At 37.5% G+C, this 26,899-nt stretch overlaps 1 protein-coding gene across 1 annotated transcript in view; it reads left to right on the top strand.

Annotated features, from left to right (window-relative positions):
* The window catches only part of LOC146002607 (midasin), a 586,494-nt gene that overhangs the window by 491,927 nt on the left and 67,668 nt on the right, over nt 1–26,899 (top strand). Inside the window, exons 39-44 of the mRNA XM_083140572.1 lie at nt 7,723–7,928; nt 9,321–9,529; nt 18,500–18,666; nt 20,823–21,707; nt 22,630–22,927; nt 26,503–26,673. Of these exons, the coding sequence (XP_082996698.1) occupies nt 7,723–7,928; nt 9,321–9,529; nt 18,500–18,666; nt 20,823–21,707; nt 22,630–22,927; nt 26,503–26,673 (1,936 nt within the window). The remainder of the gene's footprint in view (nt 1–7,722; nt 7,929–9,320; nt 9,530–18,499; nt 18,667–20,822; nt 21,708–22,629; nt 22,928–26,502; nt 26,674–26,899) is intronic.

Raw genomic sequence — 26,899 nt, forward strand, 5'->3', positions numbered from 1 at the left:
TTTATGCACACCGGACACGCTATTTCTGTACCGCGGTTTCCTCAAATCCCGCAGCCATAAAATGTTGTTCAACACCCTGAAGGAGACGGGCGCTTTTATGCACCACGAATTTTTATCGCACGTTGTCAGATGCGCCAAAAGCTCCGCTAATCGTGGTACACTGGTTATCACAGTGTGTCCAGCAGGCGTGATGGTGCACGAGATTAGGCTGGGACTGTCCACGTAAGAATTATGCGGCTGGAACTTTGTTTACGTCATCTGTGAAAAGACAAAGCATAATTGCAGGTTTCCCAGGATAAACTTCAGATAGTTGTGTGTACAATTCCTTCTCCCTATTCCTCAGAATATTGATTGAAAAATTATTTCGCCAGTCTGATAATTATCAAGTTCATAACGTGTAAACACTCACTCTTATTCTCTGCCAATTAGAGCATTATGCTGCACATCGCCATTATAAGTTCAATATCACGTATTATATGTGTTGTCACTTCGATATTTGTTTGCATCTGACATTTTCTACCATAGCAGATTACATCAAACCAGATGTTATTATTATACAAGGTGTCTACCAGCCCAAAAAAATTATGCTTGCGGTCAAGGTTTTTTCTTATATATATATATATATATATATATATATATATATATATATATATATATACACACAGTATAGTGAATTTACATTGTTATATACCTGTTCTTGGATTTGATAAAATTTAATATTTGGAAATGTAATACTGGGAGGTGTGGTTAAGATTTTTTCGCTTTGTTTCTTAAGATTTACATTCTTATGTGCATGAAGATTTTTAAAAATTTTAAATAAAGTAATGTGGCCATTCCACATTCCAGGATGAAGTCTGAAGCATTAAAGCCAGTCTAATTCTCTTCTTAAAGTACAGCTTCAGTTTTTATCTTAACCAGCCTTGTGGTAGGGTTTTTTTCATTGAATGAAAACACATATTTTCTTAATTGCCAACTATACTTAAGCAGGGGGGTGATTAAATACATGTTAAGGAAATGGGGGAAAGTCATGAAAAAGGAAAGAGAGGTCAAGAAAAAGTCATGAAAAGTCAAAAAAGTTTGATTTGTAGACACCCTGTTATAGCTTGCTTAGGTGAGAGAGGTGTGTGCACAGTTATGTGCAACAATTTACAAAGGTTTTCTTGGCATCACCTTCCCAATTACCAGTTCTAGTAATAATAACCCCCGTGGCGCAACAGCGACTGCCAGCATCACTCCCACCTGCCGTGGTGGGAGATCATCCAACCAATTATGGGGTGACGTGTAGTCAGCACGACGGACCCCTAGTCGTTGTAGGTTTCTCATTCGTAGCTCCCCAATTTCCTCACGATGGTGAATGGCCACCGGTCCCATACACAACACAGGTCGGAATCTCAGGAGAAAAGTTGTTACTCTTCCACCAGGAGAAACTAACCTAAGCACGTTCCGTAGCCGGAGTCCAAAGCACGATGCCTTAGGCCACGGTGCGGGACTGACCTTGAAATCGGTGTCCCGGGACCATGTTGCAGCTGTTCAAAATGATGCCTCGGTACACGCAAGCTCATCGTTTAATTCCCCGAATTTCTTACATCTACGGGCAGTAGACATCTTGGCACTCCCTATCCAAACGAACCTTGTAACAACTGAGAATTGTCTACTCGAAGGCCATTCCCTCAAATATTAGCATCAATTCGTAAAACTGCGGTTGTTCCATGCATATCAATGAAAAAGTTTTTGCTGAAGATTTTACATAAATTATCCGTTTTATGCATACGGAAATCTTTATGAAATAATTGCGGAGAGCTGTGTATTTATATTGAATAGAATTTGGTATTTGCTCAGCATGTACCATGTCCAGATCTGTAACTGAATTAAGAGGTTACAATCGAATGAAGAAATATATATATATATTTACGTAAAAATTTGAGTCCTACGAATAAGTATCTTACATATAGACATGTGATGTAGTGTAGGCATTCACAAATAAGCCAACCGCATCGACTGATGCTAAATTTTAGTATTTTCTCTTACTTATTTACGATATTTTGATGTTGGGGGTTGAATATCCTGCATGATACACGTTCTGTCTGTATTTCGACACTTCAAGGGATGTTCACGTATCTGCGAAGATGCTTTAAATCCAATAAAAATATGCTGACGACTTTACATTTACAAACGGGCTGCATTTTTTTGAGACTTAGCAACTGCTGAGATACCGGTACCTTACGCGATATTAATTTATTAATTTGCACTATCACAGAGGGATGAACTGAAAATTTATATTATACTCCGAAAATGCTTGTCACATATTGCAATCAATCAATTAGCATAAATAACTTGAACTGGTAATGACCCTCTCATTGCGTAAAGTTGATGAATATGGCTACAGACAATTTGCGTATTATCATCTTTGTAACCGACTGTACATAACTTCATTTTTAATTTCACCCTGTCCTGTTACTAATGATAATGTCTAGATGCAGTTTATCTAACGTGCGGAGAGCTGAAATTACTTTTTTGCTGAGTGCTTAGTGCCCAGAAATTTCTCGAATTTCAGGGTTTATGAAGAAATTCTTGGCACCAGGAGGTAAACGGGAATTTAATTAATGAGTGATGCAATATGCAGCACCTTCCCAATGGCGTACTGATAATACTCGCCTTGAATTCAAGGGGTCGCCGGTCTGATACTCTGTACAATGTACAGTGATTTGATTACACCTTAAACCATAGATTCAATTCCAACTTGCCTGTCTGAGCATAAGGTGGAGTTAATACGCTGTGGGTAGTTAAACGCGCAATAAAATGTTGCTCCAGTGGTTAGGATCGGGCAAAATATTTTTAAATGAAATTTTCTGAAAAATACAACATAAGGAATTATTTACACAAAATACATTTTGAAAGTTGTTGGAAATATTTGCAAACACTGCATTTGAATTTTCCTTTCTTGCTAGAGTAATCACCTTCTAATGGCAAATATATCGAGACAGGAATGTTTCGGAACAAAGAAAAAGTTTCAGAATATTGTTCCCTCTTACTCTGTTGAGAGCAATGCTATTTTTTTAATGTGTGCGAGGCGCAACACCATTATCCAGTTCCCATTTTTCCTTGTTTCTAAAATTACATCACGCAGCTTTCCCCTTGACACAAAAATTGCAGCCGCCATGCGACGTCATCGACCTGCTGCTTGTACGCCGTTAGGAGCGTGGGAGTAACGTGGCTCGTTTAACAGCGTGCATTTTTTAGTTGGCTCTTCTGCTAATAAAGGCCCTGCGTGCATCTTGCGCCCTGCAGTCGGTGTCGAGCTATTTGTGACCCTGGTAATTCCGGGATTATGTTGTGCGAATTGCGCCGAACTCTTCCCTTCATTTATCCAGGAGTAGGATACAGCCCTGGGGGGAAAACAAATGAAAAAAAAAAGAACTCACTCTAGTTGTTGTGAACACGCAAGATTTGATACATGTTTCCCCAGATCTCGTGCAATTTCATATTTTTGGTAATTCGATCGATTTTTTTTTTCATCCAGTTGGTATGGCATCTGACTACCATGCGGAGCAGGTGATCTGGACCAGGAAATTTTCCAGTCATTTCCCTGTTTCTGCGCGGCTCTGAGGTCCACCCAGTCTCGTATCAATGGGTACCTGGTGGGAAAGGCGGCCGGGCGTGATGCTAATCACAGCACCCCATATGTCTTCATGGCATGTGTGCACACTCCCAGCTCCATGACGATTTTCTGCCTCGTTAAACAACAGTATTTCCACTTCCAGTACACTTCATTTTATACAAAGTAGGTTAAAAGAAACACATTATTAGCAAAGGACTTGGTGTGTGTGTGTGTGTGTGTGTGTGTGTGTGCGCGCGCGCGCGTGCGCGTGCGTGCGTGACATTTTGTCATCAGACTAATATATGAAGGGTTCGGGTTTAAAACATGGTAAGTGACATTTTGTTAATGTTTTAGTTAAAAAGTAAAATGTGCCATCCTTCAATTTTCGACCGAAATTGCCATGTCATACAATTTGCATTGGACTCGGTGAAGCCTTCTGAAATTGGTAAACACAACACGAAAACAATTTATCTACAGTATAGCTTCTAATAACCTTTTTTCTTAATGAACTCAGAAATGACCACAATGCCACTTACCATGTCTTACACCCTAGAGCCCATCATATCAAAAATCTCCGAAAAATTAAGTCTGGAAAATGGCGACTGAAAATCAGTTTTAGGACACTAATCATGAAAACTGAAAAATTGCTGTCTTGTTAGTCTGTGTCAACTATCAATACCTCGGACACTACAACAGCTGTAAAGTAACTTCTCTATTAAAGACATACTACGTTTTCTTATTACAATTTTAATTCAATAGGAATTAAAATAGATGCCACCCCTGGAAGTGGCGTACCTGTATTCCAAACAGAATCTGAGTTACAAGGAATTTGTTTCTGGCGTAACTGTAATTTTTAAATATCTACAGTCCCACGAACTGACGTAAGTAGAGATACGTCATTTCGTGAGACCAAACGCCCTTTTGATGGTGTAAAATGAATCTCGGAAGTGACGTATCTGCAAACAATCTTGGAAATTATAAATAACTTAAAATGTGTGTTGGGTTTTTAAGTCCACATCAGGCACAGGTGGATTAATCGAGACTGGGCCTACAGTTTAATGTATAACCCGAACCACTATGTGTCTTGAAATTTTTGTGTTAGTGCTTATGCTTTAAATAGTAATAGATTTGTTGTGAACACTTCATGGAAAATACGAAATTAATGACCGAAAAAAGAGTTGGAAGAAAAAGTTCTTGTAAAGGACATTGAGACAAGCCAGTGAAGATTGTGGTAGAAGTAAGCAAAAGTAATGAACAAATTGATGCAAAATTGAAGAGAGATGCTAGGAAGGAGTATGTCAGTATCAAGAGAAAGAAGAAAATTGCAGCCAAAGAGTTAAAGTTACTGTGTGTGAGAAAGTGTAAAAGAAGTGGACGAGAATGTTATAAAATAACTGACGACCAGCGACATAAATTATTAAGATTGCAGGGGGCTTCAAGTATTGATGTGGTTGCTACGGGTATACTTCTTGATTTAATTATTCTAATAATATACTGCATAATATATTGTGCTTTTGTATTCAATAAGATTATTTAATCTAAATCTACTATCTAAAAATGGCAGATTTCACTTCAAGTTAAAGGCTGTTTATAGAAATATCTAATTGGTCAAATTATCTGCAATTTTCTTTGTTTCTTTTGGTCCGGTATTACCGATACTCCCTTTCTTGTTGTTTCCTTCCTTCCTGTCGACAGAAATGGGCATTTTTACTTTCTCTCTCTTTACGTTATCCAGTGTGTCATTCTCGCGGACTTGTTTTCAGCGGCCGTAATGGATTCTACGGAGTGCACTCGCATCGCTTATTTTGTTTGTGACATTGTCTTCGAGCAGGTAGTGGCAGCGTCGGAAGATTTCAGAGTACCCTTTCAAGCCCGCGAGAGCCCCAAGACGCACACTTTTGCGCGGGAAAATGTAAAACCTGAGGTCAGTTCGTCCTTCTCTTCGTTGACTCTCCGGCGGCGAGGGTGTTGAATATTTGACTCTGATGGCCTGGGATAGATTCTCAGCTGTGATTCTTGTGTCGAACGTCCGCTGGGACTTCGGACGTGTTTGCCTCTCTCTACCCCCCCCCCCCCCCTCTTGATCACTTCGACTTCTGTCCTTAGGAAGATTTCCCTCGAGGTGTTCTGTAGGTTGGTCAATGTGGACGAAGTGAAAGAGCTAACGAAAAAAAAGAGGATGTCAAAGAGTAAAATTCTCTCTTTCACCCCTTCAAAATAGAAAAAAGAACCCAATCATGTTTGAGGACAAGGGAATAGTTCATTCCAAGCGTCTACCATAATGGAGCTTAACTGTGTAAGAAGATTGTCAAGAGTTTACAGGCAAAACTCACTCCAGTCTCCCTAATCTAGATTGAACTTATCTATACAGGGTATCGCCGTACAACACCGACAAACTTTAATGGAGTGTAGACAACATCAAGCTGAAGGACATTATAATAATGTTTTGTTCGTTGATGTTGTACGAAGCCGTGATAAACATCATTGTATCTTGTACATATTTAACCGGCCATTCAGGTCCAGATATTATTAAAAAATTAAATCAAGAGGACTTAGGTGGGCAGGCCATGAGCACGAATGGGAGAGGAAAGGAGTTTACAGGATTCTTGTTGGAAAACCTGATGGTAAGAGACCAGTGGCAAGGCCAAGACGAAGATGGAGAGAGAACGTTGAGATGGACCCAAAGGAAGTCGGTAAGGATGGAAAAGATTGGATTGATCTTGCCCAGGATGTGGACAGATGGAAGGCTTGTGTTGCTGCAGCAATAAACCTTCGGGTTTAAGAAGGCTAGAGAGTTAGTTAGTTAATTCACGGTTGCTTCTGATATTTTTTTCGGCTGTCGGACTTTATGTACGTGTAATTAAAGTCAGTTTACGACATTTGTTGTTCACTATCTAGAAGCGCACATAACTTTCATTGACAACGGGAACCAGTGACAGCGCCTGAGGCTGCAAGGGTGGATCCTCCCTCAAGCGAAACAAACTCGATGAATAAAACGCCGTTTTAGCGTATGCTACTTAGTATTAAATGTGACTGCCCCTTCCCCCCTTAAAATGTCTCCAGTCATTTGTTCCTGACGTCACTGACGGGAGCATCGACAAAGACCGATCCGTTTCTTACTCGAAACGGCAGAATAGTGGCTTCTCGGCGTTTTTGCCAGTCTAAAAGCTGCTGTTTGATAAGTTCGTTCAGAATCGCCCCCGCAGCCTTCACTGCTGCTTCTGATGAGGGAAATGCCTCCTGTGAAGGAATTTCTTCAAATTGGGGAAAAGAAGAAAGTCGCATGAGGCTAGGTGTAGACTATAGGAATGAGGAACACTACTCGTCTCGCGCACATACTCGTACACACATGCCGTATTTCATCGCATAATCGGCACATCATGTAACGAAACCAACGATAGCGGCTAGCACTCTGCGCTACGACGCCAGAGGTCCCGGGTTCAAATCCAGACCTGGGTATGAGTGTCCCTTCATCAATTTCATCACCTCATCTTCGCGATTAGCCAAAAGTGGCAGAAAAGCGAAGTAAAATAAACCAACTCAATCTACGATAGCGGCGCAGAATCTTCGAACACAGAAGATTAACATCAAAGACAGTTTAGTAATAAATATTTTTTTTTAAGTACCGGTAATAGCTGCACAATTTTTTTTTAAAAAAAAAAGCGCTTCACATAATAGTCAAATAGAAAGGAATATCAACGACGATTATCCTGTGAAATATGGTGTAAATAATTATTTTGTACATTCACGATTTCCACTTCGTAATGTAAGCATAATATGAAATTTTTACACCCTTCTCGGTATCTTTCCAATGAACTCTTCCGACTGTCGGGGCCTAGGATCACCTGTGATATTTTTTCAGTTCCGCACGTAGGGTCACAGAAACACTGCCTGGCTACGTTTCATTTTGTATTTCAACGTGTTCTTTTCACACTTGCATCAAACCCGCAATGCAACAAAATTGTTCAGACATAATTAAATTAGTTTCATCAATAAACGTGGCGTTATTTACTTGCTTTAAAACACTTATAATTCGGACTTTAAAAGTAATGTGGTTTGTGAGTAATATTATGGTGGAGAAAGACATCCTGTCATTATTGATGGAAACAATGTTCTATTTTCAGTTGGCCCACAGACATTATCTGCTGAAATGGATGTGTTTAGAGAGAGGTTGAGCTGTTTGAAGAAGTTGTTGCAACCTTTACAGGAAGCTGGATCATGTGAACCAGATCTGATACGTAGGCTGGATGATCTTGAAAAGGATTTAATTAGAGAGAAGAGTTTGAATGCTGGTGGAAAATTTGAATGGGTTGACAGTGTTCTAGTAAAGGTAAAATATCGTTTTCTTTATTTATTATTATTATTATTTGCATACTATCTTATATTTGGCCTTGTTCATTGTTTTGTTTGTTTTTCATTCATTGGTATGCCGGGGAATGGGGTCCTGGAGGTCATACTCCCTTTGGTCTGGCATTCCTTAAAAAGAAAAGAATGTCAAGTGCTAGAAAATATGACAAGAAAAGAAGACAACCCCCCCCCCCCGCACCCTACATTCAATTCTCTCCCTCCTTTTCGAAAATCTTGGGCATGCGACTTAAGTCATTATTAATGGCCAATGCTAGAAATGTGCTTTGCTAATGCGTGTGTTTAGGTAAATAACAAATAACAGTGTTTTTTCTTGATGTACTTCCTCGACTTTAAATTCTCACTTTGTATTGCTTCATTTTATCATTGCTGAAACAAGTGAAGGCCTACCAGCTCCTTTTCTTGTTCATACCTTCAACATTGGATCTTGTGTGTAAGAAATCCATGAACTATTAGTAAGTTCACTCAATAATAATTTGATCCAGTAGATACTAACAATTTCATTTTTTTAATACTTATAACTGTCGAAATATCCTATCATGTTGTCATGCCAATTTATCAGAATTTTCGTTTTAAAGTATTCTTAAATTCACTTTCTGCACAATAATGATATTAAAACAGCTGGCATTTAAACACAAAATCATTTTTTCTCCCTGATTTTGAAGTAGAATATACATACCACTATGTACTTCGGTTAATGTAGTCTCCAGGAAAAGTGTTTGATAATTAAAATCAAACCAGTACTTTAAAATACCAAGAATGTGGTATCAGTTCAGCTCTAATCATCAATAAATATCTTTGACTGATAATTTTTTTTTACCAAATTAGATTACCTTTAGAAGTAAAACCCGAGAAATTATATTCCATCATTCTCAGTAATGCTTACATATTTGATTTGTTTGATAGTTATCAACATTTCTTCATTTAATATTGGGAAGAAGACCAGTTTTGATATCATGGTATTTGTTTTTTGCTTGTTTTGAATTGCTTTTATGCCACTTATGACAATTTACAACAGAAGAATGAATGATGATCCGATGAAATTGTTGGAGATACACTTGCAGAAGAATGGCCAGAACTTTTGATGGAAACATTGAGAATCAATCGCTTGGCCATGAAAGTGGCTCTGAAACTCATTACTGGCATCTATAAAATTCCTTTTGTGGCAAAAAAGAATAAATATTATCCTCTCTGATATTCATAAATGAGTACAAATTATTTTAAATAAAACAAAATATAGGAGAAAAGTATCTAACAATTCTACTAATTGACTTTAATTTTTTTTATGTGCAAGATAGGTACTTCAAAAAATTTTAAACATTTGCCAAAAATTATCATGTTGCTGTTATGCTTTCAGTGTTTACAAGATGGATGTTGGCTACTCGTTGATAATGTGAACTTCTGTAGCCCCGCAGTACTAGATAGGCTGAATGCATTGCTGGAACCTGGTGGAGTTTTAAGCATTGGAGAACGTGGAATGGGCGAGCAGGGAATGGTTACCATTAAACCACATCCAAATTTCAGGTTATTCTTCACCATGAATCCAAGGAATGGAGACATTTCTAGGTATGTGAAACAAGTTTATTTCAAAGTTATTATTTACAGAAATTGTTAATATAAATTGGGGATATACCACTAGGAAATATTTTGTTTTAAAAATAATTTGTGTTACAAGTCTCAGTAGAGATGTGTGTGTGAGTGCATATACGTGTGCGAGAAAGATAGAAAAGGGTGTTAGCAGGGGAAAAAGAGGCTAAATAGATAGGTAGATCTAATTTGCAAATCAATTGGGCCCTTCTTCAGAAACAGAAACAGGGTGGCGACAAACCTGGAAAACCGGGAAAAGACAGGGAATTTGAGGTGTCAAAAAAAGTCAGGGAAATGTCAGGGAATTTTGTCTTGATTGGCTTTTTTATATATAAATATTGTTATGGAACTCTGCACGGGAACAGGAAATCTTGTTGCTAAGTTTCGGCCTCAACTGTTAGGTCCCTTTTATGCGCAACACAACTAAAGGCACCAGAAACCAGTGATGGCAGGAGGAGGGGGAGAGAGAGAGAGAGAGAGAGAAATATTTCAGGAGGGGCAGGAAAATGTGTTAAGCCTCTAAATATTACGTGGAAAATGCATTGAATTGTCATTTTTTCTTGTCCGTATGGGAGTAGTAAGGGGACAGAACTGTCAACAGATGGAGGGGATGGGAGCGGGTGGCAACGTCCGATAGTTGTCGGACATCGTAGTAAGGCATTTTGTTGGACAAACTGAAGGAACATGGAAACAAATAGGCTCCATTGATACATACGATTTTTGTCAAATATTGCCACCCAACAAAGTATCTCACTACAACATGCAACAGAAATTGCATGCTTGGCACTCTTATGGAATTGATTTTTGTTGGATGTCTTCGGACTGCAACATCCAACAAAAATTGCATGCATAAACAAGAAGAGCTTTAGACTTAAAATATGCTGCTGGAATTTTATTTCTCTTCTGGTTTCGCACAAGTTAACATACGTTTACAATGACATTGCACTATTCTTAGTTATCGAGAAGAATTCAACAAAACGGGATATATATATATATATTGAATACTATCACGAAAAAGTGAAACATAAATCTGCACTGGTGAACGTTATAATTGGCAAATACATGCTCCCAACCTCAAATTTACTGCAACACTGGTATTGCAATGAAATTAACGCCACTCTCTGTTCTGTCTGTTTAAACTCGTGAGAGATGGTCATTAATCCAATATTATGAAATTAAATACTAATAATAAATACGTAAATATTTTAATATCATATTTACTCGAATGATTCAATCATAAAAGCAAATGGCTTTCTTCAAGAATTGACTTTTCTCTGCCAGCCCTGCTAAATTTTCACTTTCAATCTACTGATTTATACGAGGGGTGCCCAGAAAGTTATTTCCAATTAGTAGGGACATTGATTTTTTTTTAAATGCGAAAACCATGGAAAATGATAATTGCTGCGAAGTTGTGTTTATGAATGTGCAGTGATATCTGGACACATTTTTCGTCCGTTCCAAATATCGAAATAATGCGAATTTGGCATAAAATGCAAATTTTGGCGTTTTAGCAATTTTTGTTTAAAAAATGTCCTAAACCAACAAAAAATTCCATGAAATCGAACATTCTTGTATTTTCTAGGCAGTTTTTGAGTACATAGAACATGCAAGTTTTCCAACATTTCATTCAAGAGAAAACTATAATGCTTGTTATACATGGAACAATACAGACATCCACATTAAATCATGTATTTCCCACGATTTTTTCAACTTCTATCAAAACCATTTATTTATTATTTATTTATTTATTTATTTATTTATTTATTTATTCATTCAAAGTTTCAGATACAGCACTTTTAAGGCCATTTTACACTGAAAACTCTAACAAATAACAAGAACAAGTCAAGATGGTTTAAGGTAAAAACAAGAAAAGTTAAATATAAACATAAGGCATAAACAAGGAAACAATCAAAGATTTACATATTCATTTTTAGGGAAGATCGGAAAACGCTTTCAGGGGCAAAAATGTCTATGTTTATGGGTAAATTATTGTAGAACTGGGGCAGCCTGTGGAATAGAGCGCGCTGTATAAGAGAAAGCCTAGCTGTGGAGGTGTGGAACAATTCAGTGTTTCGGGTCGATCGAGAGGGAACTCTGAAGTTGAATTCTGTAAGAAGAGATTCAGATCTTAATTTCCCGTTGATGATTTTATAGAAAAAATTCATATCGGCCATATCGCGTCGGGTCTGCAGTAACTGAATGTTCAAAGTAGTCAGGATGTCAGGTTTCTGAAGATGCCGCAAAGAAGGAATTCTATGACGAACAATGGCGGTAAAGAAGCTGAGGACGGAATCCATGCTAGAAAGATTTGTATTGGAAGCCATGGCCCAGACTGGAGAACAGTATTTGAGAATCGGAGAAATGAATGACTTGAAAAACAGGCTAAGAGAAGTTGGAGTATCAATTTCAGTGAATCTGTACAGGAGGCCTAAGAGGCGCATTGCACTTTTAGTTGTAGCTGCGATGTGTTCCTTAAAGTTCAGCTTTTCATCTATGATAACACCTAGATCTTTTTGGGTCGCAACTGTAGTAATATAATTGTTATCAAGAACATAATGAGAATGTATTTTTTTCTTTTTTAAAGAGACTGTGAGGGAGGAACATTTCTGCGGGTTAAGTTGTAGATTCCACTGGTTACACCATGTGACAAGTTCGGAAAGAGCATTCTGGAGAATCACAGCATCTTGCGTGGTTGAGATTTCTTTGAAAAGTTTACAGTCGTCAGCAAACATGAGTAAATTGACAGGAAATGAGGAAAGTCTTTGAGGGAGATCGTCCATGTATAGGATGAACAAGAGAGGGCCCAAGACGCTCCCTTGTGGTACCCCAGACAGGACAGGAAGAAAATCAGAAGAGGCGCCTGAAAGGGTGACACGCTGTGTCCGTGAGTGTAAATAATCCTGGATTAAGGAGAGAAATTTGCCATGTATGTTAAATCTAGTTTGTAATTTGTGAATAAGAAGAGCATGGTTTATTTTGTCAAAGGCTTTTGAAATATCCAAGTATATCACATCTAGCTGGGAATTTTTGGAAATAGCCCTAGTGGCATGTGAAAGGAGAACTGAAAGATTAGTCAAGCAAGAGCTACCTGGAAGAAACCCATGTTGGGCAGTATTGATATGCGGAGATGTAAATCTGAATAATCTGTCCTTAATGATTTTTTCACAGATTATAGACAGAGGTGACAGGAGTGATATTGGTCTGTAGGATGTAGCACTATTTTTGTCTCCAGATTTGTGAATGGGTACAACGTTGGCTTTCTTGAACATCTGAGGAAACACGCCTTCAGAGAAGCACCTATTTAGCAAGAGAGAGAGAGGATGAGCCAAGAAGTCGGCAGTGTTACGGAGGAAAATCGTGGGAATTTCATCTGGTCCTAAAGAGCGGTGTATGGGTAATGAGGCAAGGAGAGATTTAACTTCATGAGAAGAGGTTTTGATAGAGAGTGTGAACAGACAGACTGTACGTCGGGGAGTGGGTTGGTTGAAGCATGCGAGGTGAAGTTTTCGTGAAAGAAACTGTTGAATAAGTGCACTCTTTTATCTCCACAGGCTGATTCCGATTTGTACTTGATTTCCATGGGGACGCGTGGTTTTTGCTTTCTTGAATTTAACAAAGTAAAGAATTTCTTCGGATTGGTAAGGCACTGTGCTGTTACGTTGTCTACGTAGTCCTTATATTTTTTCTTAAGTAAATACTTGGAGTGACGTCTAATACTACAGAACCTTTGGTGTGTATGCACATTGGGGCTTTGTTTCCACAGGTTCCAGGCTTCCTTTTTGTTTTTTAGCACCAGGAGAACTTCATTGTCAAACCACAATGGATATTTTGTCGATTTCGGTTTCCTGGCCGGCACGAAGTCATCAATCACGGCATGCAGTACGTCCACAAACATCTCCACTGATTTGTTGACGTCATCATCCTGCACCAGACACCACGGGTAGAAATGAAGAGCTCGGGGAATGTCCTCCCAGGGTGCATTCCGCCACAGGCAATATGGCTGCTTTTGCGGTCGAGACTTTCTCTTCTCCACGGGGGGCAGGTACACAAGGACATCTAGCGAGTCGTGGTCCGATGGTAAAATGTTTCTTTCCAGGGTTATTTCTGGATCAGGCAGGGTTGCCAGGACGTAATCTAAGTTGCTGTTACCGCGTGTCTTATGCATGTTGAATTCCTTCAGACCAATACCATTCACGAATGTGTCCATGAACCATTGATCAGCCGGGCAGTTTGGAGTACCAGACGTGGGGGTGTTCCAATCGATGGAAAGGTTAAAATCACCAAAAAGCATTACGTCACCACACATTAAGGCTGCCAAGACTGAATCCCTGCAGGCTTCCAGAATTTGCACGGGAGAGTTTCTGTTCGGTCGATAGTACGAACCAATTAAAATTTTTCTACCTTTCTCAATGTTAAGTTCAACCCACACGATTTCACAGTCACGGTTCAGATCCTTTCGAATTTTGCTTTTCCACTTCACATTCACGCACACCATCACACCCCCTCCTCTTCCAACTGGCCGATCATTTCGAAAAATATTGAAGTGACTCGCAAAAGGCAATTCATTGTCTGGAACAGTGTCGTTCAGCCAGGTCTCCGTAAACACCAAGCAATCATAGTTTAACAGCTCCGTCAGATGAATAGTACAGTCAGCGAGTTTATTTTTTATGCTTTGAGCATTTTGGTAATAAACTGAGAGGGAGGTAGAGTTCCGTTGGAGGGGCCCGGGGTTCAGATGAATGTCACCACACAGGAGCGCGAGGCACAGGAAGTGACGGTAGCTGGCGAGGGTTGTTGACTTACCTCGAGGGTGCGGGTCCCGTTGTACCGGCGGCCGAGACATGGCTGCGGAGAGCTCGGGAACAATTTGAATAGCAGGAACAAAGTAACTTCTATAACCAAGTATCCAGTTCGTGATTACAGGAACCCTAGCCCACATTGACGAGCCAGGGTGTAACTTAACAGTCTCATGACGTTGAATAACACAAATGGCACAAAACACTACAAGAATACAGGCTGAACTTGAGGAGCGAAGAAACGTACTCCGTCTACCATCCGCCATCTTGGGTTCTAACAGGAGATTGAGTGCATATCTACCGTCACACAGGAGTCACATCTTCGGTATTTGTCGCATGAGATGTGTTTTGAATTACCAAGTTAAGTGCGCACCATCAGCATTTGTCGAGCGAGAAATAATGGAGCTCAGTCATTAGAGCATCTGACTACCATGCGAGAGACCCTGCAGGGGGAGAACCGGGATCTTTTCCACCTATTCAAACTACTCCGGCACCCACCCAGCGTCATATCAAGCAGAACCTGGAGGAAACTTTGAGTGATAAAGGTAGCCAAGAGCGTGGTGCTGATAACATCACCCCAACCTTCAGCTGTGATCAAGAAAGTGTGGGGCCCTAACTCCACACTCCTATACACCTTCATGGCAAAGTGCAGGGGAGCACTTTACTTTTACTTCCTCAAAAATCTGTTCCAACATATCAAACTGTCACGAAAATACATAGATCATGTGACCTACAATTTAAAATAATAGTTTAAGAGCACAATGGAGTATTAAGTTTTGTTATATTTGGCAGAAAAATGTTCTAAAACAAAAACGCGAATTTTTGGAGACTTAACACTAACAAGTCAAAAAAAGATAATGCCAATTTTTGGTGCCATAATATATTGGTATCTGTTACGTGAGATTGATTGATTTTTGGGGTGCGTCACCATGTATGGTCATTATACACCCTTCAGTATGTATGGGAAAAATTCTAATTCTAATTCTTACCTTAAAATTAGAAAGGGGGTATGGAATATAACTTCCAAGATATCAAACTCTCATGTGAGCCATGGGACTTACAATTTGAAACAGTAGTTTAAAAACACCATGAAGGTATAATTTCAGATATTTGCCAGAAAATGCGCTAAAATGAGAATGTGAATTTTGGGAAAAATAACACCGAATAGTAAAAATAAAAAATAAAAAAAAAATACAGCAATTTGAAAAAAATAACAATAAAATCAAGTTCCCTACCGATTAGGCATAAATAAAACAAGAGTATCAGTTGTAATTTATTGCATTAGTAACATTTAGTCCTAACCTAATTTTCAGCATAATCATCATCATTGTTCTGGCATTTGTCGTAGCATGGCACTAAAGTTTGTATGCCCATGGCATATGTGTCTGACAGCAAAGACTGGAAGTATCTCTACCGCAGTGTAGCTGTCAAATCCTTGTCCTGCCAGAAACCTCTTCGGTTAAACAAAGAGATGAAAGTAGGTACATGCATGGCCAGGGTTGTACAGGGAGTGGTCCAAGATCTCTCACGTGAAGTGATGCAAAGGGTCCGCGTGTACTCAGCTGTATGGTGTTCTGCACATTCGATTGGCCTTCCGCGAATTGTCTGACCATACTATCACTCACGACATCCGGTCTGCATGGGAGACTGTATGAAAGCTGCAATCTTTAACATAGAACTGTCCCCTCGTATATGTACTTTCAGAGTACTTAACAGAGTGTTCCTGTTTTAATGTGTGGTTAGCTAAATCAGATACCTATACAATGCAATTCTATAAATTCCTTGCGTTAAATTTCTAATTCCTACATACCCTTTTCGTCACCAATAATGGTATAACTGCATGTTATCAGTTTCACAGTACTTCACTTGGATATACAGTACTGAAGCAGAAATCCCATTGATAATGTAAGGAAATATGCCACTTTCTGTTGTACAATTCAATTGTTTCACTTATATGCAAGAGTTGTTTGCTTTACAGAGAAGAGAGAAGTAGCTTTATGCATTGAAAAATGAGTCTGCACTCATGGTTCTTGCAAGCAGAGGGTTCCAAACCTCAGTGGAAATATCAACATATAATACCGAGAATGTATAAGGAGACTGATAAATTACAAATTGTATTTCTTAATCAATCACTCTTCACTCTTATCTCATTTAGTCGTAACTTTAAAAATAATCAAGTATTTTATTTAAAACTTACTGTGTATGATAAAATTCCGTAATCCTTCCCTAGCTTGTGAATTGTAATAATTTTCCAAATTCACTATTTTGCTGTTTGAATTCAAATCGTAGAGAATAGAGAAATTAAGTCAATTTCATAGGAGATAATATTGGTACTTAACAAATCCATACTTGGATCTGTATGAGTTTATTATTTCCGTTTGCAACAACATCAATTAGTTTAGTTTGTAATTGTCAGGAAAAAATGTAAATTTTGTCCTGGAAAACCTGGAAAAGTCAGGGAATTTTATTTCTGCTTGTTTGTAGCCACCCTGAGAAAGGAACTAAACTTAGATGTCATAAAAAAAAGCCTTAAAGCTGGTTACAAAAGTCTTATTGATACTATAATTTAGATAAAGTAAGAAAGTATATGCCTTTAGCTGGTGGCTGGTCCATGTTTGTGCTAATGGTTGGCCCTTATACACTATATTGCCAGTAATGACTGGACACCTCCTGAACTGTAAGGAGGATCATCCATATGTTGTCAATACAGATCATGGTCCACTAGAATGACTCATGAAGGACAGTGAGTGTGCTCAAGATGTGTATAATACCAGTTATTAGTTTGGAACTACTGCATTTTGTGTGAGAGGTAACCATGTACATGTGAAACCAGAAGAACAAATAATTGCCAGAAGAAACTGTGAGCTTGTAAGCTGAACTAGTGATGTTAAACCCAACACAAGGAGATACAATAAGTTAAGTTTTCCAGAATGCATAATTGATAACAAAGGAAAGTCTGAAACTCCTCTCCTACAGAGATCTGAGAAGTCCTATTAGGAGGAGTAATATAAAGTACTCACATAAAGACCTTTATTCAGATCATTAGGTGCATGTCATCATCTTCTTTCCATGGGGAGGAGGGAAATACCAAAGTTTTCCCAACTTCCTGAGGTAAATACCTGGGTTGTAAATTTAAAAGTGGCAACACTGTCAGGAAGAGGTGATAACACAGTGCATGTGCTATCAGATGGTGAGCATTGTCAGTTGAGGCCATGTCGATTTGTGGAGTGCCAAATGTGGTCGGTGCAGTGAGTGCTGTTGTGTATGTACGAGGTTGAAATGAACACCATTTTGTTCACTGCCCTAAAACATGTTTGCCAAGGTAAGACAGTGACTTTTTTATCAAAATCCAGGTGGCTCATAGCAAAAATGCACGAGCATGTCATTAATACTTGCATGAAACCTGTAGCAACAATACCTAGCCATATCTGATAGTTGCAAATGGGTAAGTGCATTTCCTGTGGATGTTGGGATGTGCCAGTGACAAGAGGAAAATTGCATCATGCTGGGTTCCCTAGATTGTCACCATTGTGCAACTATCAGATATTGTATTGTTGTTACAGGTTTCATGCAAGTATTGATGGCATTTTCGTGCATTTTTGCCATGAGCCACCTGGATTTTGATCCAAAATCACTGTCTTACCTTGGCAAACATGTTTTAAGGCTGTGAACAAAATTGTATTCATTTCAACCTCGTACATACACAACAACACTAACTGCACCAACCACTTTTGGCACTCCACACATCAACATGGCCTCAACTGACAATGCTCACCGCCTGATAGCACATGCACTGTGTTATCACCTCTTCCTGACAGTGTTGCCACTTTTAAATATACAATCCATATGATTTTTCTTCCATGATTTTTTCATCACTGCACATTTGAAAAGCATGTGCTTGAAAATCTACCATCCAGATGCAGAAAGAAGTCTTATTCGTAAAGATTAAATAGAGATTTCTAAGCTGTGAAAGTCAATGCTTACCTAACACAGAGAAACAAATGAAGATGTTGTTGAATCTTCGTTATTGTTGTTTATTAAGTTAGGCATGTTTCACGATACACATGAGAATTTTAATTTGGAAAAAGTAAGAATTGTGACCAATTTTAATTAATGAGTAACAGCTGCATGTAATGGTGTTATTTTGTTTCAGAGCAATGAGAAACAGGGGTGTTGAGATCTACATCCTGGGACCTGAAGAGCGAGAAAACTATTCAGCTGTAGATGTGAAATCTATGTTGTTTAATGTAGGTCTAAAACAACATCAGCATCAAATTGCTTTGCTGGAAGTACATGAAGCTATGAGAGAGAATTTTCAAGGTTAGTTAAAATCTAAACAATGATGTGCATAATGCTATATGCAGGCTCTTAATAAAATATCTAGGCAATTCCCAATACTTAGACTCAAATTTGCACTTGCTAGATTTTTGTACATAATAAACATAGACCTGTGTTTTTCTGGATTTTTCATTTCCATGGATTTAGCCTTCCTGGTCCCAATATAGCATTTTTTTTATTTTCTCCTGGTTCTACACTTCCTACATTTTAAGTTACTTAATTACATTAAACTCCTCTGAAAAATGTAAAAGTAAGGTTCCAGTGTGATCTGGTTCCCATTTCTCTGCCAACTTTTAAAAGTTTTTAGCCCTTTTCAATTTGTGTTTTAATCTTCAGTTTGAGATAATTTGCATAGTGTTTTTTTTTTGGGGGGGGGGATTAAGGTTTTCACCTTCCAGCTTATGACTGTAATTTTGAGATGGTGACTAAATAATCAGTAACATGCTCTTAATTCATTTGGGCATGCAGTCAAGATGAAACCACAGCTACACCCATCCCATCCCAGATCCTCATAAAACTACCTCAGTGCCTCAAGACTACTTCCTGCCTCACCACTCACCTTGCACCTCCCTCTGTCAGAGCCATTTGCTGACCCTTCTTCTTTTGCTTCCCTTGCTGAATTTCCTGACTTCCTAAAGGATTAAAAACGGTCAGGTGTGCTGATGCTCCCAAAAAATTGAATTCATTTATTCATTGATTGAACCAACCTCATTGACCTTACAAGTAAAGAATGCCTTACATTGCTTGCCGGCATAGCTTGCTGGTGGCTGTAACCTTTGCGAGAATTTGTTTGGTTCTCTCAGCCAAAACATAAATGCCCTTACAATTGATCACTGTCACTGAATGCTTAGCAAGGTATTGTTGTACAGACAATGCGGTATGAGGCCGAGCATAATTGTGTAACAGAAGCCATTGGCCAGAATCGCAGAGGTCCTTCCTAACCCACTTCATCCTGTTTCTGAGTCGACCAAGCACTTCCTTGTAATACCACTGAATGATTGTTTGGTTTTCAGGGACAAATTCATGGTCTCTCACCCCTCACCAGTGCATGAACTTTCTCCACATTGTCGTCATTCCTTGATGTTGAAGAGTGTCCTGATCTTGGTTCATCCTCAACACTTTCACATCCACCTTTGAAACGATTGTACAAGTCATTCACCTGGGTTCTTGATAATGCTGCATCACCATACACTGCCCGTATCATCTGTAATGTTTTGGTAAACAATTGACCCAATTTGTAACAAATCTTGGTGTGTGTATTTTGTATGCACACCACCTCCATCTGGCGCACACTTGCCCTGATACCAACTGCCTGTAAGAGGTTGAAACATGCACTGACGGGAAGTTTAGAGATAGATCTTTGCAGTGTTGCCATAATACAGTACCTTTTTATTTGGTTTGGTTCCTTTTTTTTGACAGTTCGGTTTCTTTATAGGTGGACCTTGTATTTTGTAAAATTGCATTTTAATACATTGTATACATCTTAAAAATTCTAATATAATGTGTTAATCATTGCCATTAAATGTGTGACTTGTGATTTGAGAATATTCATTAGCTATTGGTTAACTATGAAAAGTAGTCTCTGAAGGTACCTGTATTAATATTTTATAAATTTCAAATTGCTTGATAATGTAAACTTTTCCAATTGATTAGAAATCAATTCTGAAAGTATGAAAACCAACTGTTAAGTCATTTACTCAGGGTTTACATTCAAGTTTTATCATCTGCCTGTCTGAGGTGGTCTCAAATGAAACTAGTGTGGTAAAATGCTACAAGAATTACAAATCAAGGTGAGTTGTTACTGATTTACATAAGTCTTTGACTTATGGCTGCAGAAACTTGCAAGAAAATGAAGTTTGTTTTACTTATTTGGCAGTGCTTTTCTAATAATTTTAGCCAATTGCAACAGTGAGGATAAATTATGATTACGTGAAATTCAGGAACGGATGTGCACAAAGAACAATCATCCAACACATATTCAGCCACTAAGGCATAGTTTCTGATAGATTGTATAATAATCAAATATATAATTAGGAAAGTAGGATTTAGTTTTTGCTTATATTTCGTCACAAAGAATGAACTCTTCTTCACATTGTTTCTGCTGTGTGTTTAATTGGGAATATTGTTTCCTTTTATAGGTCTGGAAGAACCTTCAGTTGCAGAATTACTCCATGCAGCATTCCTTATCACGCAGCAGCTGGGACGAGGGCAATATTTGTACGATGCCTTTTTTAACAGTTGCAGTGATGTGTATGTGAAGAGGCACACTTACTCGGCCATGAAACAGAAGAGTTACGACATTCTGAAAGAAGTGCTTCAGCCTAGTAAACTGGAATCAGGATGTGATCATGCGGAGGACTGCCTGCCTCAGACATATAATCTTACAGTGTCAATTGTGGAACAGGATTCTGTATTTTCCAGAGTGAAGTTGGAAGGATCTCTTCTGTGCATGTGTTTAGATCTACTCGAAACATTCCCACATGATGACGTAGCAGAAGAAAAAGACACCTCATTTTTGAACACCCTATTTCGGTCGGATGAAAGACTAAGAAAGAGTCTTAGAATCAGTGAAATCATTATGCCGCTAATAGCAAAGTTTTATGAAACGGCAACCCTAAAAGATGTGGAAATAAGACACTTATGGCTTCAAAATCTAGTTTCTAACTGCTTGGCATCATTGGATGATGAGTACCCTGCCATCAAACTACTGTTGCAGAACTGTCTGAATTTTTCATCTAGCCTTAGAGATATTATAACTGGGTCTTCAGCTGCCAAAACTGCTTTAGAATGTGTGGCACATTCAGATTTTCCATGGGATTTGAGGTGGTATCCAGAGATGAGTAGCTTGTTGAAAACTGTTGAGGACAATGCTGTCTACATCTCGAGTGTAAATAAGGTGGCCTTGCAGATGGAATTTGCAAAAAGGAAAATTAAAGAAGCTGCAGAATCATCAAAATTTCAACCAAAGATTTTGAAGAAACAGTCAATTTCCGTTTTTGAGTACTCTCTCGCTGTCAGCAAAGGTGAGTCAAATTGGTTTAATGCTTTCCTAGAAGTCGAGTCAGAACTTCATGGGCATGAATCAATATGATATAGCCAATATTGATAAGTAATTATATAAAATTATTTATACAATGCGACAGTAATGGGTTTCACCTTATATAAAGGAACATCATATTCAAATAATCAGTTTGCAAAGCCAAGGTACATAATTATTTATTTTTATTAATAAAAATAATAACAGCAGAAATGTGCTGACTATTAAGAGTGGACCAAAATAATGTTTATGGCTGAATTGTGCACTAAATTACAGGTTACTTATTGGACATATTGGATCAGTAACATAAATAATTTCACCAATAAACTGTTACTCTGGTATGTCTAAATTGATAGAGATTATTTTTCATTTACAGTGTGCATATTCCCTCTGGCTCATCTGTAATATTTATAGAAAGATTGAAATGATAAAATAAATTGTTGCTTCTGGGTATAACTTTTCCTATATCCTTGATGTATTACCAATGAATGCATCTCTTGAAGAAATATATATATACAAGTTTGTAAATTTTCATGGACGATCATGAAGTTTTTTATTTTAATTTGAAATGTTTATCAGCAGACTGATACAGTACAAGTTAATCCGTTCAATCTTCACTTTGTTATTAATGGCTTGTAATCATCCATTTGATTAAAATAATACTTGTATCATTTTTATTTATTGCACAAGACAGTAGTGGAAATATAAAATTATTAGGTAGATTATTAATATGGTAACAATTTAAAAAAGTATTTTCCTATGGAATATATTAATTCATACAGAATTGTATTTCTATTATTCAATATGTAGTCTACAAATTATTTTGACTGAAGACTTTATAGTATAGATTTGTACAATAATTTATGCTGTGTATTATAATAAATTAATATGTTCTTTCCCCCTTCAAGGAAATTTGTCAGGAGAAACATACGGACAGTTGGTAGCTGCTTTCGTACCTCTGCTGAAGGATATTGATATGTGCTTAGAATCTGCGTTGCAGTTACAAGATGTTAACATGGATATGTCCACATGGAAAGCTTTATCCACTGCACTACAATGGAGAAATAGGTTTTTTAAACAAGGAAAGCTGTTATTGGGCAAAAATAATGCCAGTGAGATCAAGGCTCAGTTAACCTTGCATTATTCATGGATGTCAAGGAAAACAGTTCCTGTTTTGCTGGGTCTTTTTTATAGTCTTAGTTCAAAGTAAGTATTTACACAAAACTGCTTAATGAAATGAATGTCAACACAGAAACAAGAAAATGAAAAATTACCAAAATGCATTTAACATATTTTAAAATATTTTCATTCATCATTCTCTGTCTTAATATGCAGGTTTTTCGCTGCACTTCCAGGCTCTCCGATCTTGTGCCTTACACTTTATATCCAGGTAGGATCCACTTAATTTAATACTATCAGTCATCTGATACCTGAATTCTTTCCCAGATCCTTCCCGGTTAACCATTCTTTCTAGTGCATTCCATCTTAGCCAGTTCTTGATCACTTCCAGCATTTTTTTTTCTTTCGCCAACTCTTTACAAGACAGTTTTCATGGTGGATGCGGTTTAAGTATTACTCGTGTTTCCTTGTTGCACAATTAATTTTGAAGTCTCACTGCCTTCATTCACTTTGTTCAACAGTGAACACGAAACTTCACATAGGGAAGACAAGTTTTATTTACTTTGTCTGTCCATTTCACACACTCATTCTTCACCATACGCACATTTCTCAAGTTTCTAGCCACTTTTCTTTATTTCTTCATGGAGTCCAGGTTTCTGCATCATGCAAAATACTTCATTCATCTCTTGCTTGTTTGTTCTAATGTCTGAAAAACACACTTCTTCTATTAAAGGCTTCTTCTACCAATGCTATTCTCACTTGACTTTCTGACAGCAACTAGTGCCATTGCTTGTGACACATCCCAAGTATCTGCAGCTGTCAACTTGTTCAGAATTTTGTCCTTAAAAACAGACATTCATTTTCCTTTGGTTTCTTCTCAGTATTATTTTCCTGTAGTTTACGGTTATTACAAGCATAAGATAACAGTTTTTCGTTGTGACGTTTCAGGAGAACGCACACTCCCTTCATCAGACATTTATTTTCATTTTACATTTATTTTACTACAGGAAAATAATTCTACAATGCAAGCAATGCGTACATACAAGAAAAAGCTATTCTTCTCAGTAACCATTGTCTTTGTCTTGTTCACATTTATTTCCATCCTGAACTGCTCAGAGAGCATTAAGTCTTCAGACATGCTCTTCACTATTCTTTTGTCATCTACAAAAAATATGTCGTCGTTTACAAATCTTGTACATTTTTTTCTTCTTCTACCAGTCTTCTGTTGGTTAATGGCTGATTGAACTCAAGAACATCTTTGTGCAGGGCATTGTGGGGAAAAAAATCACTTGAGGTCACCCACCCTAGGAGTCGAGCACATTTTCTTTGCATGGCAGTCAGATTCCCAACTGACTGTACTACAGCAGGCATAATTTTGTATTTGTAAATGAAAAAAATATTGGATTCCTATGCATGGAACTTGAATGAATAGACTGACAATGCTTATTCAATAAAATAATGCATGAGTAATTAATTTATTTATTTATTTTAACTAATTGCAATAGTAAGACCTTAGTTACATACTGAATAGAATCTAAGAAGCCTGCCATTAAAACATTAATACTCATTACCAGTGGCAGTGATTGGGTTTCAAAACTAGGGGGTCAAGGACAGTTGCATCCAATTATGTTTTACCACTTCAACCCACACCCTTTTCCTTGTTTGATATAAGTTGACGTGGCAATGTGGTGATACGTGTCTAAGACCCCCGAAACATCACATTTATCGACAGATGGTACTCACTTGTTGTAAGTAATTTAGGTTTTTATACATTTTTATATTTTTATTAATATATAAAAATATTTTAATATTTGCTAAAAGTGACTAATTTGCACAATGCAAAATACGAATAACAGGTCTTGTACCGCAAGCACTCCTGAATTCATTCAGTAAACATTTTTGATGTGGAATATTACTACAGGAGGATGATCTAGACATTTCTCCAAATATTGTCCTTTTGCCCAAACTACACCAACACTTTTCTGTTTATATCTGACTGTTAGGGGCATGCATATTTTGTTTTTGACGAAAAAACGAAATTTGAAAAAAACACATTGTAGTGTTAATTTTTCATGTTTTTGAAAGGTGTGAGATGCATTTTGTGACCATATTTTGTCACGAAATAATGCGAAATGAACTGCAAAAAGCGAAATTAACTCTTAAACACGAAATTCAGGGTTTATTCACCGACGCGACACCTTCTGAGGTCTGAATTATCCTGAGAGTTATGCAATTCCTGGAAAATTGATTAATTCTGCTGTTAATATTGGAGAAGCAAAATTGGACTCCTTTACACAGAAATAAACTTAATACTATGATAACTACATAAATGTGCTATTAGAAGTGAAATGTTAATTCTGTGGAATAAGTGTAGTTTTTAAATCAAATTTAGGATTATATTCACAATTTTAAAACCAATATGTCTTTTTATATACCACTTTTCATCCTTTTTTTCACCTCTATAACACCGATATTTTATTTTATTTACCACTTTTGAACCCGAAATTGACACAGTTTTTGTACCGAAATTTTGCTTTTTTATTTACCAAAAATATGTGCCTCGACTGATTGTCATTGGCTGAAAATAGAGCGTTATTATTTATGAATAAATCCATTCATTATTTAGCATAAATTACATTGACAGAAGGCATAATTCATGTTTTAATGGAATGTAATTTTATCAGAAATAAAATGTCAAGAACTTTACATTTTTAATATTTGCACTAGGAAAGAAAATTTTAACAATATTGATAAAATCGGTGCTTCAAATGAGGTGGTTGCAGGGAGTGGTGTCCCCAAGTAGCAACATTTTTGCACAGCATTCTCTCCCCTGCCCAGCTAATCCCAATATTCAACCAAACATCCCTTCAGCTAGCATTTTACACTTCAAGCACTGTATAAAATACCATTATCAAATTTACTGACACTGGTAACCAATTCTAGATAAAATTGCAAATATTCTTTGAAGAACATGCAACCAGGGGAAAGCAGTAAGTTTTGCTTTAATATCTGGGCATGTACTAAAATGCAGGCTATGTATAGATATATATCATATCGGTGAAAGTAGTGGTAATTTTACCGGTACACCAATATGTGTATATTGGCTGCTAAGGATAAGAGTACCAATTAATCTGTCCCATCCGTAATTTCTCCAATTAATTAGCAAATTCTGCAACCTATGGAGGTCACACGTTTATGTAATTTGTAATTGATTGATTTGGTTTATTTTACTTCACTTATCTGTCACTTTTGGCTAATTGCCAAATTGATGATATGATGAAATTGATGAAGAAACACTCACAAACACCGATAGCAAGGCTGGGATTTGGACCTGTGGCCCTTGGCGTTGTAGCTTGCTGTGCTAACCACTTGCCATGGAGGCCAGTGTAATTTGTAATTGTTCATACAATATATGAAGAAAGAGTCATTTATAAAATTGATAAGAATTTGTTGACATGTGACTGAATTCTAAACCAATCCCTTTCATTTACTAAACTAAACTAAGAAGACCTTTAGCTAGGTAAATAGTTATGGTTTATGTGGAAGCTTAGTGGAAGCAAATATAAATAAATATTCACACTGTTTACATTGTATGCATGTGATATAATATTTCTAATATCACAGCAATTTTATTTTCTCTATCATATTCTGACTCTTTTCAGTGATGGGAAAGCTGCAAGCGTTCTGCAGAACACTGTAGAAGATTTGAATTCAAGTGTGATATCAGATGTTGGGAATTGTGTGCCCTTTTCCAGGAAACTAAGACGTGCTCTAGGACAACCATCACCTTTTAATTCAGAGTTGAAAGTTGAAATGAAAGAAGTACTAAGCAGGTTTGTTTCATTCTGTTAATAATTTGATGCATGATTGAAAAGCCTGTCGGGACGTTACTGCATGAAAAATTTACCTCAAATTGTTGTTTTTAGTGTGTGAATACCTCTGCATGTCTACCTTCATTTTTTGTTGTTGTTGTTGATTTCAATGGGAGAGTCATCTGGAAATTTGAGATCATAAATTCTTAATATAATTATGCCTTGTTTCCATATTAAAAACACTAAG

This window comes from Lepisma saccharinum, chromosome 18 (assembly GCF_977018435.1).
Source record: "Lepisma saccharinum chromosome 18, izLepSacc3.1, whole genome shotgun sequence".
In the NCBI taxonomy this organism is placed as follows: Eukaryota; Metazoa; Arthropoda; class Insecta; order Zygentoma; family Lepismatidae; genus Lepisma; species Lepisma saccharinum.